This window comes from Drosophila yakuba, chromosome 3R, assembly GCF_016746365.2.
Source record: "Drosophila yakuba strain Tai18E2 chromosome 3R, Prin_Dyak_Tai18E2_2.1, whole genome shotgun sequence".
In the NCBI taxonomy this organism is placed as follows: Eukaryota; Metazoa; Arthropoda; class Insecta; order Diptera; family Drosophilidae; genus Drosophila; species Drosophila yakuba.
This window is the reverse complement of record NC_052530.2, coordinates 1,335,491-1,354,841: the sequence shown is the minus strand read 5'-3', so window position 1 is coordinate 1,354,841 and position 19,351 is coordinate 1,335,491. Positions and strand designations below refer to the sequence as shown.

Sequence of the window (19,351 nt, the reverse complement as noted above, 5' to 3'; positions counted from 1 at the left end):
TGTAAATCAGTAACTTCCTTTAAAAAGAATGTACACTTTTCTGGATGTAGTTTCAATAATTTAAAACAACATAATTGTTGTCGACATAATTTGAAGACATCTGTTAAATTCTTAAGTACGAGTATATGCTTTTCAGAACAACCGGCTACATTGCAAGTGAGTACAAGTGATTCAGTCATTGTGTCTTGATTTTCTACTGTATTAGTATCTGGGCTTTTACGACTTATCGAAAGCAGTTTTTATTTCTTCAAGTTTGTTTAGTATCTCTTGACAGTGCATTTATATATTATATTATATATTTATATAGATTTGTCTATGTAGGAGAACTTTAAAAATCGTTGATTCTCCTACATAGGGATTATCTTCGATTACTTGTTTTACTTTTACGTATAGTAGACTGGCTTTCTCCAGTTCAATTCAAACGTGTCTATATACTCTCCGTCGAATTCATGTACGCTGATAAAAATGAAAATGGCTCCCTTCTTATTGTTTCCTCAAATATTTCTACCATACTCTTCATATTTATCTTTGGTATCCACCACTACCCGTTTTATACCCGGTACTCGTATAGTAAAAGGGTATAGCGAAAAGAAGCGTAGGTTGTTAACCCATGTTGCCACTCCCCTTCTTACGCCCACAAAACTGCCACGCCCACACTTTTGATAAATGTTTTGATATTTTTTCATTTTTATACCCGTTACTTGTAGAGTAAAAGGGTATACTAGAATCGTTGAAAAGTATGTAACAGGCAGAAGGAAGCGTTTCCGACCATATAAGATATATATATTCTTGATCAGGATCACTAGCCGAGTCGATATGGCCATGTCCGTCTGTCTGTCCGTCCGTATGAACGTCGAGATCTCAAGAACTACAACAGCTAGAAAGTTCAGATTAAGCATACAGACTCCAGAGATATAGAAGCAGGGGAAGTTTGTCGATTCATGTTGCCACGTCCACTCTAACGCCCACAAACCGCCCAAAGCTGCCACGCCCACACTTTTGAAAAATAATTTGATATGTTTTTCATATTTGTTTTGTAAATTTCTATCGATTTGCCAAAAAACTTTTTGCCACGCCCACTCTAACGCCCACAAACCACCCACAAACCGCCCAAAGCTGCCACGCCCACACTTTTGAAAAGTGTTTTGATATTTTTATTTTTGTATTAGTCTTGTAAACTTCTATCGAATTGCCAAAAAACTTTTTGCCACGCCCACTCTAACGCCCACAAACCGCCACAAACTGTCAGTGTTGAAGACTCTTCTTCGCACTTCCATTAGCTGAGTAACGAGTATCAGATTGTCGGGGAACACGACTATAGCGTTCTCTCTTGTTTTAATTAGTCTTATAAACTTCTATTGATTTGCCAAGTTCATTGATTTGACTTTTTGCCACGCACACCCTAGCGCCACAAGCCGCTTAAAACTACCACGCCCACAGTTTTGAAAAATACGTTGATTTTTTTAATATTTTTATTAGTCTTGTTATTTTCTATCGATTTGCCAAAATAAACTGTTTGCCCCGCCCACCCTAACGCCCACGAATCACTCAATACTGCCACGCCCACACTTTTGAAAAATGTTTTAATACTTTTGCACATTTTTGTTATATATTTAAAATATGATATTTTTATTTAGCCTTGTTAATTTCTTTCGCTTTGCCTAACAAATTTTTGTTACGACCACAAACCGCCAAAGACTGTCAGTGTTAAAATTTCTCCTTCGCACTTGCACTAGCTGAGTAATGGGTATCAGATAGTCGGGGAACTCGACTATAGGGTACTCTCTTGGTGTTTTTTGTGTTTTAAAAAGGAATCCATTTTGAACTTTTTTTCTCTTAATTTCTTTGTATTAACTTTATATTTTTATTTTGTTCTTTATTAATTAATTTTATATTTTGTAAAAAGCCACTGGAGCATGTACAGAAAGAGTTTTAATCTCAAAAGCTCGAGCGACTGTAAATAACAATGTACAGCAATATTTTTATCTCCAAAGCTTGCCCTATAACTACCCAAGACTATTGAGCTAGGCTTACGACTATATTTTATATTTCATAAATTTCTGCTGAGTGATTGTGTTATCTCCTTACCTTCTAAAACGAAGGCTGTCCACAGACTTTTAATAATTGACAAATCTATTTGAAAGCGGATCTTACGGGAAACATGGATCGTGCTTTTACCTGAGTATTTGGCAAGGGTGCCAATAATATTTTCCGATATTTTGCTAACTTTGTACTGCGTTGAACAATCGAAGGAATGCCAGTTTTGCACATCTGGATGCTCCGTGAATTTCGTTAACCCTGTTAATAGTCCTTGTCATAGGTTCGTATGAAGGTTCCGAAAATGATCGTCGCTAACTTAGAAAACATCTTTATTGTAGCTGTCGTCTTGTTCACGATAATGACGCTGATGTGGTTTTAACTGGTTGCCCATTTAAATGTATTTGTTGAACGCATGCTGGATGGAGTGTGATGGTAGATGTTATCAAGCGCAAAAAAAATGTTTCAATACAAAATGTTTCAATACAAATGTTCAATACAGTTTTAATACAAAAGTTTTGACAATAAGTAAGTTTAACACTTGTTGTTTGAGACCTAATTTTATAATAAATTTCTTTCAGTGATATTAGTAAAACGCTTATTGATTGCAAGCATTACATTCTCATGTGCTGCCCTATGCGCTCTGTTGTGCTCCAAAGATACTATTTCCCGTTGCTCGGTTTTATTAAAAATGTCCCTAACCATTTTCATAGCGTGTTGGAAAGTTGCTGCTGGAAACTCATCTACAAGACTATTTTGAATAAAACCTAGTACAATTAATTCGCAGTGTATCGCATTCACAGCATCCGACTTAAACATATCACGAATTCTTCCGAGTAAAGTCTCCTTGATTAGAAATGGTATTATATGCCTTGTCTCGCTCCCGAAAATAACAAAAGCTCGAGTTGAGTTTGCGGTGCCCTTATCTAATACTATTTGGCTTCTGAAACAATTAACCGGCTTGTCGATTGTTACGTACACCCGTTTTTTAAGATCTTAAGACTTTGAAGACAGAATCTAAAGCAGGGGAAGGGGTACTGTCATCGCGTTGAGTCAGACGGAAAGCCACAACGAAAACGCAAGTCGACAATAAACGAGTGTCCGATGACCAGTTCAGCGGCCGCAATAGGGCCCAGAAATAAAACCTGCCCGTGCACAGTTCACCGAGGGGGTATTGACTCCCAAAAGGAAAAAGGAAATTTAGAAATACGTCCCGTAGGTGGGAACACTTGGCATAGAAATCCGATACCCGGAGTAGCTCAGAAAAGCTCTAAGCCGGTATAAAAAGACCGTGGCCCACCTATAAAATAGTCAATACCAGGGTGAATACCCGTAAGTGATAATGGAAGACTCGAAGTAAATACTCGAAAGTGGATATCCGGGAAGACTCGAACTGAACATCCGAAAGCCAATACTCGAAAATCAGTGGTCGAGACTCAAATCCGTTGCCCGGTGATGAATTCGATACTCCCCGCTATGAACAATTATAGCCAACTTCTCATAATCTTTGTATGCCAGCCTTTAATTTTTGTATTGTAATCAATAAAATTATGCTATTATGTTAACAACAACAAAATGAGTAGGTAAACATTTCCAAAAGGGTTGCTGACGCCAGAAACGGAGTATGTCAAAAACGGTGACATAACGTTTGACGGACAACCTTGACAAAAGGGGATCCTATTGCGCGGACGATCCATCAGGCTTGCGGACACATGCTACAGCTTGTGGGGCGGTGAGGAGTGCTGACTGATGAACGGTACGAACTTTTACAGGCACTACTAATATTTATTCTCGTTATGTTGGAGAGGTAAGGGTCTCACCAAGATCCCACGACCCAAAATTGACAAGCTTACGCTGGCAACATGGTGCCTAAACATCGGATACCCCTTCCTCGTCCTTAGTCCTTACCCAGGACACGGGCACTAATACGCTGACGTAACAGAATTGGCGTCCAACGAAAGGATTTTTCATATTTATTAGGGAATGGTGTCACTAGGTTCAACGAACTAGATTTCTGTATTGAGAGATAAGGGTACCTTAATAGACATAACTTTAATAGTTAATTTGACAATGTATAGAATATTAGACTTAAGTAGAGTCAGCTCGCGCTTATTAATTATTACTATTAGTTATTACTATTTAGCATAACTTAAAGTCCCCAACTTCTGCAACCGAGAACACGCGTAAATGGTTCAGAATAGAGGCATGACTTTAAGATCATTTTTGTTCGTAAGTCCTTGCTTTGTAAATCCTTTGTTATGTCATTAAAAAATTTGATTTGTGGAAATTCCTTAAAGCAAAAATATGGGAGATTTCCTTGTTATAACATCAACCAACTAAGGGCCGATCGACGTTTTTTTTAAATAACGTATGTAAATATAATTTGTGGGTGGCTTACTTCCAACGTATTAGGCCAATTAGCTAGGTCGTTCGAGAAGGTTGAGTCTAAAGATAGAAGCGCAGATATAATGGTAACGGATTTAGCGGTGTGGTGCGGGTATACCGTTTATTTGACGATCCAGTACAGAGGGGGTGGGGGAACTGACCGGAAAACGCTGCCGACGTACTAGGCTAAGGAGTCAGGTCGTTTAAGAGGCGCGAGTCTTTCCGGCTTTCTTTGACTAATTTTGGGCGGGGGACGATTTTAGTTTCTTTGGTTCACGCTGCCGACGTACTATGCCAAGTAGCGAGGTCCTTTGTGAGGCTCGGGGCCAGGGAAATAGGAAAACTGTTGTGGATTCCGAACCTAAAGGTCGTATGATTTTCCGACGACGGGCGAAAGTCTGATTTTCCACTGTCTTAGGTGGACCAGTTCACATATGGAATTACATAAAAGCTCTCCAAGGAAAATGTGGGTCAGTTCACGTACGGAACCACGAAAAAGCTCCTTGGGAAAGGGTGGGCCAGTTCACGTTCGGAACCTAGTAAAAGTTCCCTAAGCAGTGGAAGACGGAGGCATGCTGGCCGGATGTAACCATGTCAGGGCAACGACCAACAGCTCCAGGTAATTATTTTTTTCTTTTTGGGGCTTAGATACCGGACGAGTTTTTGACTGAGGAGAGACTTGTTAATGACGTAACAGCCCCCCAACTTACCTATTTTATTATAGCTAGTTGTAGTTAGTATTGTTCACTGTATATCGTGTCATATATTTAGCTGCATACCAAGCAGAGCACCGAAAAAAATTCTTAAATATATAAACCCAAATACATAAATGAAGGGGGCAAAAACAGGAGAGTAACCCGATCGCGAACACAAGAAGAGACTCGTGCACCGCGAAGTGCAAGTGGGGGAGACACCCCCCGACTATATGAAACACTTAATTAAGAAAGTCTTGAAAACTTCGAAAACCAGCCGGAAGAAATAGGACACTTGACCGATCAGATTGGCAACACAATGGATGAAGCAGCCGCATGGATGGATTTACCACTGGGACCTCCTAGGGGTCGCTCCAGCATGCTTCCGCGGCACTGTGGTCCAGAATTCAATTTTATTGGCATAAAGTCCAATAATTAAGCTACTTTGTACAAAACTTTGTACATTTTGTTTTTAAATCACAAATAGTTTGCACACAATTTAGGTTAGCTCAGAGAGTTTGTTTTTTCGTCACACTAAATTTATGATTTCTGTGATAGCCCGACCAAGGAGAAAACAGGGCTCCAGATTTAAGTTAGCTTTATTATCAGACCACTCGATAATAGATTTCTACGGTCCTCGCAGTCTGCTGCGCGTCTTCGATCCCTCGTCGTCCTGCGTCGTTTTTGACAACGAAACCCGTGTCGGCTTAAACGAGCCGTCCGTTAGGTCGAACCAGAGCTCTTCCCAGAACCACCTTTGCAAACACCCGGAAGGGCTCGTCTGTTAGATCCGCTCCTGTCGCAGGTCACTAACCACTGACTTCACAATCCCTTCTGACTACGTCTGCACCTTGCCTTCTTCGGAATCCTCGCAGTGTGGATCTCCGTGTTGCACAGCTCAGTATATTGCAGCGATTTACCGCGTATTGCCGCTCCTGACGCCCGCTGTCTAATCTATCACTGTTCACACTGACGGGTTCCTTGTTCTGTTCCGTTTCTTATAGACTGGTCCTCTTTGCGCTTGTCCAAAGTCCGAACCGGCACCGTTCGATCTGTGTGCCCTTTGCCGACTTAAGTCGGCAACTTTGTACATTTTGATGCTAAATCACAAATAGTTTGCACACAAAACTTGGAATCCGTGCAACCACGCCCTCTCTTGCCTCCCATATTAATTACCGGGATGACTCGAAACGAAATTTTAATGTTTTTTTTAATATATAATATTAAATGTGTATACGTGTACATAATCTTGCTCCTGCATTTTGGGTAAGATAAGTTTCGGCGTCCCATTTGCTGTGGTGTCTTGGAGTTTTCAAAACACTAGCAAGAATTGTTATCTTAGACGCCATCCGCTTAGTATGCTTGGAAATAAATCGGTCTAGCTGCCTGTTACACTCGGGCAGTTTTCTTTTAATGAATAATTCAAAATTGAGTATTTTTTTGACAATCTCTTCTGTCTTTTTTTTTTGACTTCAGATTATTGTTGTTGATTGCGGAATAAACATAATCTGAAACATAACTTATTTGCCGATTGTTACGCCTCCAAATGTCCAGGAGGTCACTATGTCTGAAGTCGAACTCGCCTATATAAAATCAAATTCTTAGAAAACGAGTAAAAATGGGCAAAAGATATTACTTTACCGTCAAAGACAATAGTTAAAGGTACAAACTGACGTTTTTAAATTTTGTCAGAAATTGTCAGAAAATGAGTTATACTCCACGAAGCAGAATTTTCTATTAAATACACATAAAATGGATGTTAAGCAACACAAAAACAGTACAACTACACATGTATTAACTACATACGTTAAGAACTACATTTTTTGGCCTTTATTTTTCAAATTTTACTATAATTAATGGATGTGTATTAACAATCGTATCACGTGCAAAAGTAAGCAGATAATTTGGCGCGAATTGTCTTCTCGCAATCAGCTGTTCAACACTGCACTTTTAAAAGCTTATAGAAGGCTTTAGTGAAGGTTTTGGTCACTATTGTTTTTGTTTTTTATTTATATGATTGATTTTCTTTTAGAAAATAATTGATAAAAAACGATATATTGACAAAAAAATAAAGACTTAATGACAAACAAACGAAGTCTGGACCATAGTCTATAAACGCCTTCCATCTTAAAATTTTTGCATTTGCATTCCTATCTGACACGGCGTACGTTAACGGTCTGTAAAAATGTTTAAATTCTTGACACCTATAGATAGTTCCTAAGATACTTTAAAACCCAAATGATGGCTAAAAGTTCCCGTTAATTTGTTGCAAAATTAAGCTCTCTATCCTGTATAGTTCTCGAAACCATTGTAACAGGCTTGCCATCCTGTGATAAGACTGCACCCAGGCCAAGAGCCGAAGAGTCTTTAGTTAGTTGAAACGGTTTTTATAATCGGGATACAATAACATTACATTTTTAGAGACAAGTACATTTTTATGTGTCTCAAAAGCAGAATATTGTTTTTCATTGGAAGAAACTGATTTTTTTTTAACGCTGGCTTGCGGAAACTTCCGTTTTCTCCCTTCAGAATGTCAGTAAGTGGTCAGTGGTCTAGCAATAGAGACGAAGTTTTTAATAAAGCAGCGTTAATAACTTGATAGTCCCAAGAACGATCGAACGCTAAACAAATTAGTGGGTTGATTGTATTTCTGAACAGCCTCTACTTTGCTAGGACTGGTTGTGATACCTCCACTACTCTACGATTTTCTTGAAGAAAAAAGACTTTCCTTGCCTCATGTTTGTCTCAGACAGTCTGTTTAGTACCCAAGCAATGTCGTTCACGTGTTTCTTAGTCCCGTTAAAAATATAATTACGTCATCAACGTAAACATAGCAAGTCTTTCCTATACGGTACCAAAGAACCAACATTTTCTTTGTATTTCCCTTTTCATCTGTACCTTTTTTATCGACTACCGGAACCGGATTATTGTAAGGTGACAACGAGGACCTGATAATTCCGTCTATTAAAGCATTTGTCTCCTATTTCACAAAATCTGCTGCACGCATGAAGTACGGGTAGAGTTTTGAGTATGTGGGTTGGTCACTCATTGTGGCAATAATGTCGGAAAGACGACTAATCGGCCTCTAAGCGTTGTATGGGATATATTAGATATCAGGCTTGGTACCACGATATCCTTCATGTTTGTGAAATTTACGCTGTTACATCTCAAAAACTGGATTGATTCAACTTCATTGTTGATATTTAAGATTTTGTTCATAATAAGTCAAGTCCTATTATTTCGCCAAGGTTAGACAGATTCGGAACATAAAGAATTGAACATCAGTGTTAATCTGATTAAAGAAGCATTTAATGCTTGACGGTGCTCCGACCATGTAACGATGTTACTGTAAATTTTTTTTTGGACCGTCATTATGTTTTTCAGTATCAATGGCCGAGTCGATCTGGCCATGTTCGTCTGTCCGTCCGCGTGTCCGTCCGTATGAACGTCGAGATCTTAGGAACTACAGCAGCTAAACAGTTGAGACATAGCATGCAGACTCCAGAGACATAGTTTGGTAAGCACCATTGGGGCTTAGAATGTACTTTTTATACCCGTTACCTGTTGAGTAAAAGGATATACTAGATTCGTTGAAAAGTATGTAATAGGCACAAGGAAGCGTTTCCGAACATATAAAATATATATATTCTTGATTAGGATCAATAGTCGAGTCGAACTGACCATGCCCGTCTGTCCATATTAACGCATCGATCTCAGGAACTATAAAAGCTCGTGTTTTAATTAAACATGCAGCTTTCAGAGATATGACGCTCACAAATCGCCCAATACTACGAAATTTGAAATTTGTTTATGTCTTGTAAATGTCTTTCGAATTTTTCAAAACGATTTTTGCCACGGCCACTCCTCTTCTTATATCAGATTATAAGATATAATATATTGTTGGGTCATGCCAAAACTGTGCAGTAGACTTATCTTATACTCTTAATATTGTAAGCTGAAGTAGTCAGTAGTAGCAGTTGCGATGCCCATAATGCAAGCCGCTGTTCTCGCACGAATTTATCTGTACGGCGTTCATTCCTCCTTCTCTTTGTTATCTACCTACATTAAGCTTGGGCGCAGCGTTCGGCTGTCTGTCCCGCCAATTGTCACTTCTTCGTTTTTCGGCAAAGACTCAACTTGTGCATTCGATATAGTTCTTTGTCGGCCCTAGCTGCCGTAAACAATTCGCGAAATAAACAGTATCGGAAAATAAACAAACTTTCTTCGGCTATTTATTATTTGCAACAGCTATTGAAAAAGCTCAATAGCTAAACATTGGTGACCCCGACGTGATAGTGTTAATTTGCGTGCATTAATTAATGCACTTATCCCGTTTATAAATAAATATAAATACATTAAATCGCAATCGGTTGGACAAGTGAGTGGTAATTTCGAATGATAGTGGCTGTGTTTACGCGAGCTAGCATTACATATATACATACATACATTGCTACATATGTATATCGTCACGTGCATTGACTCCGCTTGGATTTTCAGCATTTATTTTGTGTTTAATGAGACGCTAAGCGGATACGACGAACCCACTTCTACGGTGAGGCTGGAGCAGATTGATGAGCTGCAAAGTGCCTTCAATGTTCTGCATACAGAACTGGAGGAATTGGATTTCGACGAAATTGGCAGTAAAATGAGATAGGGTTCGATGAAATCATCGTTGAATTCAAGGCTAGTGTGCGCGCGGAAATAGCCAAACGCAATGTGCATTTCGCGGCGCACTCAGCGCTTGCGGAAGGTGTTGTGCCCCACCAGTGTAGTGGTCATAAAACGCAGCCGCGGCCGAGGCCGATGCTGTTGCCGCCTGTGCAGCTGCCAACGTTTGGCGGATTTTTACTCCGAGTTCACGAGCATAGTCGACAGCCATCCGGACCTCTCCAACATTGAGAAATTTCAACATCTGCGGTCATGTTTGAGGGACTCCGATCATTGGAGATCTCAAATAGCAATTACGAAGCGGCTTTAGAGTTGCTTCAAAAAAGGTTTGATAATCGGCGTCTCGTTTTTTAGGCGCACATCACCGAGATTCTGGGTGTAAATGTAGTACGGAATGGTTCAGTGGTATCGCTTCGGGAATTGTCGGACAAGTTTAACGCTCACATTCGTGCGTTGAAGGGTTTGGGCACCACTGAGCAAATCGATGGCTGCATCATAGTGCAAGTGCTGCTGCAAAAGCTGGATGCGGCGAGCCAAGCTAAGTGGGAGGAGCGCTTGGAGGATCCGGTCTCTGTCAACCTTATTCCGTCGTGGGAATCGATGGCTGCATTCCTGTGTCTGCTTCCCCTTGAGGGCTCTGTTGGAAACCAAGCTTCCAACGGGGGGAGGATGTTGGGTCATGCAGTCGCTAAAACAGTGCAGTAGACTAATCTTATACTCTTAATATTGTAAGCCGAAGTAGTCAGTAGTAGCAGCTGCGATGCTTATAGTGCAAGCCGCTGTTCTCGCACGAATCTATCTGTACGGCGTTCATTCCTTCTTTTCTTTGTTATCTACCTACATTAGGCTTGGGCGCAGCATTCGGCTCTCTGTCCCGCCAATTGTAACTTCTTCGTTTTTTGGCAAAGACTTAACTTGTGAATTTGTTATAGCTCTTGGTCGGACCTAGCTGCCAGTATAATTAACAAAATAAGCAGCATCGAAAAAAAGACAAAACTTTCTTCGGCTGTTTATTTCTCGCAAAAGCTATTGAAAAAGCTCAATAGCTAAACATATATAAAATTAAGTCTTATATTTAGTTTCAATTCTTTATCCAAAGTTTATTGATTTCACGTTTCGTAAATTCTATTTACAATATCTGAATAACCACAGTTGTTGGCTTACCTTTTTATTTCAGAATTTATACGCAAAAAAATACCCTCTAAAATTTTCAAACGCATCGAACCTGACAATTTAAATGGTTTTCTGGATGGATGGATGGATAATAGAGCAAGAGCCCTAATTTTTGAGCCTCGAAGTATGACTAGGCTACGATATCTATTAACCGCCTTCGAATTTTACGACCGAGTTGCATTTGGGTAAGATATTTTAACACTTAACTTAATATTACAGAAGAACTATTTATACCCCTAGCTAGGTGTTTGTTAAATTATTGTTAATAAAAAAATATTGCTCTATTGTCTCTGTAGCTTTTTTACATATAAACATCTAGAATCCTCTGAAAGCTCTACTTTTATATTGTAACCATCGTTGAACAACAAAAAGTAAAATCAAATTTGCATTGTAGAGAAGCGACCTGATAATTTGTGTAGATAGAGATAATATGTTTGCTCTGTGGTGCCTAAGAGAGCGGAAATATATTTGATATATTTTTGTAAAATTTAGCAAAGTTTTATTTTTATCTTTATGTGTTCATTCGATTTTAATATACACGTAATTCAAAGAATACAAGTTTATAGAAGATGGGTTAAAAAGTACATGCTGGGTTTCCTATTGAACTACGTGTCCGTAGTCCGGACTACTACGTGTCCGTTCCTTTAGTTCCTTTTGAAAGCATGGCATTTAGGTTTGATTTATTTAACTCTTCAGCGTCTAACCTATCTAACCTGTCGTCTAGGTATGAGAATGTAAACGGTTTAAATTGTTACCTGTTCCAAACGTAGCCTGCATTGCTAGTTCAAATGCACTTTCCACTGGGAAAGATTCTTTTGTCATTACCGTATGAATTATTTTTTTGACAAGAATTTGGAACCATACCAGCTGCTCCCCTGTCGCTAGATTCGTCTAACCTCAGCAGACAGCTTTATCTGCTCAGTACTCCTTTATACATATGTATATTTCCGGACTTGACTGTTTCGGCTGCACTAATTTTGCATGGCTCTCCATTACCTCTATGACCGCCACCTCTTGCGTAATTTACATAACTTCATCAGGGTTGCAAACCCAGATACTCCATTAAATATTTTTATTTTGATTCAGCAATTTCCCTATATCCGATCGAGTTTTTCCTATTACGTGTACTTTTTAATACTCATCAGCTTCCTTACCACCAAGGCAAACACTTTCACTGGGTTTGATTCTATTTGCCTTAGCTCTGTTATCTGATCTTAAAGTTTTTCTGGGCGCCCAAATATTCTCCAGTAAATGCGTGGCTAGCTGTGCGCAACTGCTGATTTCTGTTCCAACAGTCATTCCTTCCAAGATTAATGACATGGTTTGGTCAACTAGGATTAGTAGTTCTTTTATATTATATGCACCAACCTCTGATTTGGTCCTTGATTCTTTTTTTTTTAATTTTCTTGTTTGTCTTCATCTCCGCATCCGCTTTGACCATTTATTACAATTCCCTGAACTTACTTGGCAGTGTCTGGTGTTGAACTCCTATACCTCTTTTGTGCTACCAATGACTCCCTCAATTTCTTGCATTGTGCTTCCACATGGTTTTTCATTCGTTGGTTGTCCGAAGCATATTGTCCTACTGAGTGCGTCGTCGGGTACAGACCACAGGTCTATTAATTTTAATGGGCAGCACCATTTTCGTTGGAATCTGGGGTCGTTTAGATCTACAGTCGCAGCTCTGCGGTCATTTGCCGAGTATCCCGCTGTTTCAACTAAAGTTCTTCTGATCGATTGGTTTTCCTGTAGCTCGGGGTAGGCTCATGACATCACGGAATATAGGTTACGACACAGTAGTATATTAACCATTATATTAAAAAACTGATGGCTAACCTGTTTCAGGATTTTTAAGTCGTATGGGAAGCTCCACTTAAGGACCTGTTTTCTAGATCCCCCTTAGGTTCCAACTTAACTTTGCTGAAACCATAATTGCCACAAGTTGCCACAACTCGTCTCCGAACGTCGGCGAGTGCAGACCAGAGAGCTGCAACGAGTCAAACATATTTGTTCATACTCGAGTACTGATTTTGACTCTCAATGATTCTTACGGTTTGATTCATGTATATGAATCGAACCATTTGCCTTCGACCAGCAACAGTCAACACACTTTAAGTATTTAACATCACCTCATACTTGATTTGCTTTTGCACGTTCACTATTGTAGGATACAACAGAAAATGATTCGCACTAATACTTGTATGATTGAAGCGTTTGAAAGAGTTCGGGTAGAACATCATACTAACTGAAAGCATTTATTCGAGTCATTTTGCACAGTCATTGCGTCATTGCCTTCCATAAATACACTAAAACAAAATGTATGCCCAAATCCGGAGGATATTCCCGCAATAACTATATTAAAGCGACACATTTTAGAAAACGTTGAAACCATTTGGGTGGCTAACTTAGCGATTAATATGCAAGCAGCTGAGCTGGATGAGACGTGTTTCTTTTTTAGCTACGAATAGCAAGTTCTAAAACTAAAACTGTATAGTGAAAGTTAAACACAAAGTTCAAAAAGCAGTTCGCACAACTAACAATTATTGACTTTAGTAATTATTTACTATCTTTATCAAAGAGCAACTGAAGCCAAGAAAATCGCATGGCTTTGACTTAACAACTTCAAAATATTCTCATTGAACTCCCGAAGTGTTCTATGCTGGACATCTGCTTGTTGTTCAACGCAATCGCCAAGCATGGATACTTCCCTCAAAAATGGAAGATAAATCGCAGCCATCATCATATAGCCGATAAGCTTACCAACTTGTCTTTCGAAGTTTGAAAAAATGCTACTTCTGCGAATTATCCCTCATCTTAAAATAAACTACACGCTTCCAACACATCAATTGGCTTCAGAGAAAAACATGACACCATCCGAACAGGTCAATTCAGTCACGTCAGAAATTCGTACTCCTTTTGAACACCGAGAATATTGCACAGCCATTTTTCTAGACGTCGCGCAGGCATTTGAGAGAGTGTAGCTGGATGGACTTTCTTTTAAATAACCAAGCTTTTGTCCCTATATACACATAAGCTACTGAAGTCGTACTTATACAACCTAGTGCAAAAAGATGCAATACAAGCACCTCACGCAATTCCGCAATCGAAGCTTGAGTGCCACAAGGCACGGTTCTGGGTCCAGTCCTATACACCCTGTATACGGCGGACTTCCCCACAGACTACCATCTAACAACCTCCACGTTCGCTGATGATACGGCGATACTCAGTCATAACATAAAATATGCATTCCACAAACCGACGAGATAACATATCTGGGTGTCCATCTGGACAGGCGGCTCACTTGGCGCAAACATTTAGAATCGAAGACGATACAACTTAGATTTAAAGCAAAGAACCTCTACTGGCTCATAAATGCTCGCTCTCCACTTAGTCTGGAGTTTAACGCTCTTCTATACAACTGTTTCTTGAAACCTATCTGGACTCATGGCTCCGAATTGTGGGGCAACGCATCCAGAAGTAACATAGACATTTTTTAGCGAGCACAGTCAAAAATTCTGAGAACTATCACCGAAGCGCCGTGGTACCTTCGGAACAAGGACATATACAGAGACCTAAAAATCAAATTAGTAATCGAAGTAATAACTGAGAAGAAAATCAAGTACCAACAAAAGCTGACTACCCATCCGTTTGCAGTCAAAGCCGGTTGCACCGCAACGACCTCCCAGCCGAGCAATAAACTTATTAGAGCATTAATCACAAACACAAACACTAAGTTAAAGGTAACTAAGCTATATTAGTATTTGAATACTTATTATTAGTATATTAAAACAAAGGAAAGATTCGATAGTTAATAGAAAACAAACACAAAAAAAAAACAAGAGAGAACGCTATAGTCGAGTTCCCCGACTATCTGATACCCGTTACTCAGCTAGTGTAAGTGCGAAGGACAGTTTTTGGCAGTTTGTGGGCGTTTGAGTGGGCGTGGCCAAAAGTTTTTTGGCAAATAGATAGAAATTTACAAGACTAATACAAAAATGAAAAAATATCAAAACATTTTTCAAAAGTGTGGGCGTGGCAGCTTTGGGCGGTTTGTGGGCGTTAGAGTGGGCGTGGCAAAAAGTTTTTTTGCAAATCGATAGGAATTTTCAAGACCAATACAAAAATGAAGAAATATTAAAACATTTTTCAAAAGTGTGGGCGTGACAGTTTTGGGCGGTTTGTGGGCGTTAGAGTGGGCGTGACAAAAAGTTTTTTTGCAAATCGATAGAAATTTACAAGACCAATACAAAAATGAAAAAATATTAAAACATTTTTCAAAAGTGTGGGCGTCGCAGTTTTGGGCGGTTTGTGGGCGTTAGAGTGGGCGTGGCAGCATTATTCGACAAACGTGCGCTGCGTCTACGTCCCTGGAGTCTGTATACTTAATCTCAACTTTCTAGCTTTTGTAGTTCCTGAGATCTCGACGTTCATACGGACAGACAGACGGACAGACGGACGGACGGACAGACGGACAGACGGACAGACGGACGGACAGACGGACATGGCCAAATCGACTCGGCTATTGATCCTGATCAAGAATATATATACTTTATATGGTCGGAAACGCTTCCTTCTGCCTGTTACATACTTTTCAACGAATCTAGTATACCCTTTTACTCTACGAGTAACGGGTATAACAAGAGAAACCGCTATAGTCAAGTTCCCCGACTATCTGATACCCGTTACTCAGCTAGTGGAAGGAAGAAGGAGAGTCTTAAACACAGTTTTTGGACGGACAGACGGACGGACAGACGGACATGGCCAAATCGACTCGGCTATTGATCCTGATCAAGAATATATATATGTCGGGAAGTTAACTGTTTCGGGGTCCTCTGTTGCCGCGTTCCGCCCGCGAGTCGTACACTTCCTCGGTTGCGACATATTCACGCGTCTGCTTTCTCAGAGTTTTCAAACATAAGTGCCTCGTGTACATTTCAACATCGCTCCATCTCGCTTGATACATGCTGGTCCGAACTCACCACAGGACAAGCATTTGTCTCACTCTAACGCATCGTCGAACCGAGGCTATGTAGAACAGAGCAAAATCCGTTAAACTCGCATAACGGAACTCAGCGAACCGCGATCAAAAAGAAACGAAGACAAGAACAGCTCGATACGAATTTTATTTATTAGAGGTGACATGTTTATTAGAGATGGAACATAGAAAATAAAAATAAGACTAATAATGATGCGACACGGCCTTCCTGACCAGCACACGTCCTCGTGTGTAATATAAGTTTCAAAATTAAACAAGCTTAATCTAGAAAGATAACATTAAACGTAATTCAGAGTATTAGTAAAGGTTCTCTTTTTTTTTTTTTTTTTTAAATTTTATTTTTCATGTTATCGACCAACTCGAGTGACAGAAGTACCAAGAAGATCGTTTGTTATTATTAGCAACACACTAGGACAATTCAACCTGCCACGCCGCCAGTCACCAGACATCAAATAAGTCAACACAGTAACACGTGTACCTACTAGCACTGGCAACTTGGCGACGTTGCATGTGTCCCCAATCTCGCATTGAAATCCATCAATGCCTCTCATTCACTTGAGTCTTCAAACAACTCAGTAACTTTCCGCTCACATTGGCATCCACCAACGGATTTCTAACGTCTCTTTCAACGTTTTCATCCACATTGGAATCCACCAAGGGATTTCTAACGTCTCTTTCAACGTTTTCATCCACATTGGCATCCACCAACGGATTTCTAACGTCTCTTTCAACGTTTTCATGATCGTCACATAGATCTAACTCTTTGGGGATCTCCTCTGTTGGCATACTGCGCAAAGCTTCATGTGGGTACTTATAAGTCCGCTTATTAGTTAAAGATTTTAAAATATAACGATCTCCCTCAAGTACCTCTGTCACAAGGAAAGGTCCTTTATACTTTTGGTCTAATTTTGTTTGGTGCCTTTCTTCGTTCTTAAGTAAAACATAATCGCCAACACTAAAGTTATCAAATTTGGCTTTGTGCTTATCGAATCTAGTTTTTTCATACAAGGCGTTCTTTTTAATATTTTCTCTCGCGATATTTCTTATAATATTTACATCGACTTTATTAACTTGTTCACATATTGGTAACATATTAAATGGTCTACATTCTTTTCCGATTAGTAATTCAAGAGGACTGGCTTTCGTTATGCGATTTGTAGTACAATTTATAGCTAGTTGTATCTCTCCTAAGGCATCTTGCCAAGAACGATGGCTGCTCTCTACCGCCGTAAGCATGCGTTTAAGCACACTCATAACGCGTTCTACCTGTCCATTGGCACGACTAGCCCCTGTTGCAATTAAGTGTAGTTGAATTTTTTGCATGGAACAAAATTCACTGAAACAAGAGCCTGTAAAGCATTTACCCTGATCTGCAATGATTCGTGTTGGTACACCGAATACGGAAATTGAAGCCTTCAAGGCGTCTATACAACTTTCACTATTAATGGTTACCGTGTGGTGCAAAGAAACAAACTTTGTAAACGCGTCAATCAGAACGATAATATATTCCTTTTGATCCCTCTTGCCGCTTAATTTTCCCGTAATATCTATATGGATCGTGTGCCATGGAATTTCTACTTTTGGTATGGGGTGGAGTTCGATTGGCAATTTTCCTGACGGAGGCTTAGTTAACTTACACGTAATGCAATTATCAACGAACTTACGAACATATTTGGCCATGTTCTCAAACCAGTAAAATTCGTACATTTTGTCTAAAGTCTTTTCCCACCCAAGATGTACAACTGCTTCATGGACATGGTTCACTACTGACCATCTGAATGATCTGGGGACAACTGGCAGGCAACGAGTTTTACCGTTCCTTTGAATTTTGCGAAAAAGCATTTTCGAGCGTATTTCATAACTTTTTGCCAAGCTCTCACCCAATTCATTGTTCTGTATTTTAACAACAATCGTGGAAATCTCTGAATCCTTTTGTTGTTCTGCAAGTAACCAGTTGTCCGTTATTTTGGCCAATAGAACATGTTTTTCTTCCTCACCAGTAATAACCCGAGCAGTTGGCAGTGGATTGCGTGACAAGAAATCAACATGTGCCATTTTGGCACCAGGTCTATATTCTATGTCAAAGTCGAAGGACTGCATATATGCCCACCAACGGTGTACTCTCGGCGTTAGTTCAGTCTTGTTGCGAGTAGCTTTTAGGGAATTACAGTCTGTAAAAACAACAAATCGTCGCCCATGTAAATAGTGACGAAAGTGTCTCATGGAGTTATACACAGCTAAAGTTTCAAGCTCGTACGAATGATATCGAGATTCCGTCAAGGATGTTTGTTTGCTGTAATACTCAACTACACGACGTTTATTATCTATTTTGTGGAGTAGAATTGCTCCGTAGCCATCCATACTGGCATCTGTATGCAGTTCAATGGGGTGCCGAGGATCGAAGATAACAAGGACGGGCTCATTTGTAAGCAATTTAGTGACTTTTTGACGAATTTGTTCGTGTTCAAGTTTCCATTCAAATATTTTGTTTTTGCAGGTCAGTCTATATAAGGGTTTCATGATTTCTGAAAACTTTGGCACAAACTGCCTAAAATAAGAGGCTAGGCCAATAAATTGTCTTACTTGGGTAACAGACTGCGGAGGCGGTAAAGCGACTAATGCTTTTATCTTAGATGGATTTGGTCTTATTTCGCCCTCTTTTACCACAAACCCCAGATATTCAACGCAAGATTTCAGGAATGAACATTTTCCGATATTAAAAGAAAACCCAGCCTGCGATAATATTTTCAAAACTGTCCTTAACCTTACAAAAGCTTCTTCTTTTGTTTCTGCGATAATCATTATATCGTCCATATAAACGATAACGTAAGAATGGGCAAGCTCACCCAAAGCTTTCATAACTGCACGCTGGAACACGGATGGGGGATTCTTTAACCCGAAGGGCATAGTTAGAAATTCGAATTGGCCGTCAGGTGTCACAAAAGCCGTGCGTTCAATTGAATTTGCGTGAATAGGTATCTGATGAAACCCGCTGGCCATATCCAAGCAACTAAAGAAACTTGCTCCACGCAACCTAGATATTTGGTCACTAATTAGTGGTAAGGGATATTTTTCTGCAACTGTGTTTGTATTTAGTTCGCGGTAATCCACGCAAAGACGATCAGAACCATTTTTCTTTTTAACGAGTAAAACTGGACTGGCGAACGGTGAGCTGCTAGGACGGATGATGTTAGCTAACAGCAGCTCATTAACCTTGTTTCGGACAATTTGTTTTTCCTCTATACTAAGTCGGTACGGTCGTCTGTGTACAGTTTTTATTGGATCAATTAAGCGTACTTCTAATTCGCCAGTTGTAACACGATTTTTGGGAAAACCGTCTATAAATGAGTCACAGAATTCATTCAAAAGATTTACCAAGATTTTCCTATCCTCGCCACAT

The 19,351-nt window shown here is 39.7% G+C and overlaps 1 protein-coding gene across 10 annotated transcripts in view; it reads left to right on the top strand.

Annotated features, from left to right (window-relative positions):
- The window catches only part of LOC26535787 (dnaJ homolog subfamily C member 16), a 386,807-nt gene that overhangs the window by 93,679 nt on the left and 273,777 nt on the right, over window positions 1–19,351 (top strand). For 9 of the 10 annotated variants that reach the window (XM_039375901.1, XM_043207098.1, XM_039375899.2 and 6 more), the window contains one exon: window positions 10,960–11,140. In XM_039375901.1, the coding sequence (XP_039231835.1) occupies window positions 10,960–11,140 (181 nt within the window). Of the gene's footprint in view, window positions 1–10,934; window positions 11,141–19,351 lie in introns of all 10 variants that reach the window. The other variant, XM_039375907.2, reaches the window with a different exon arrangement.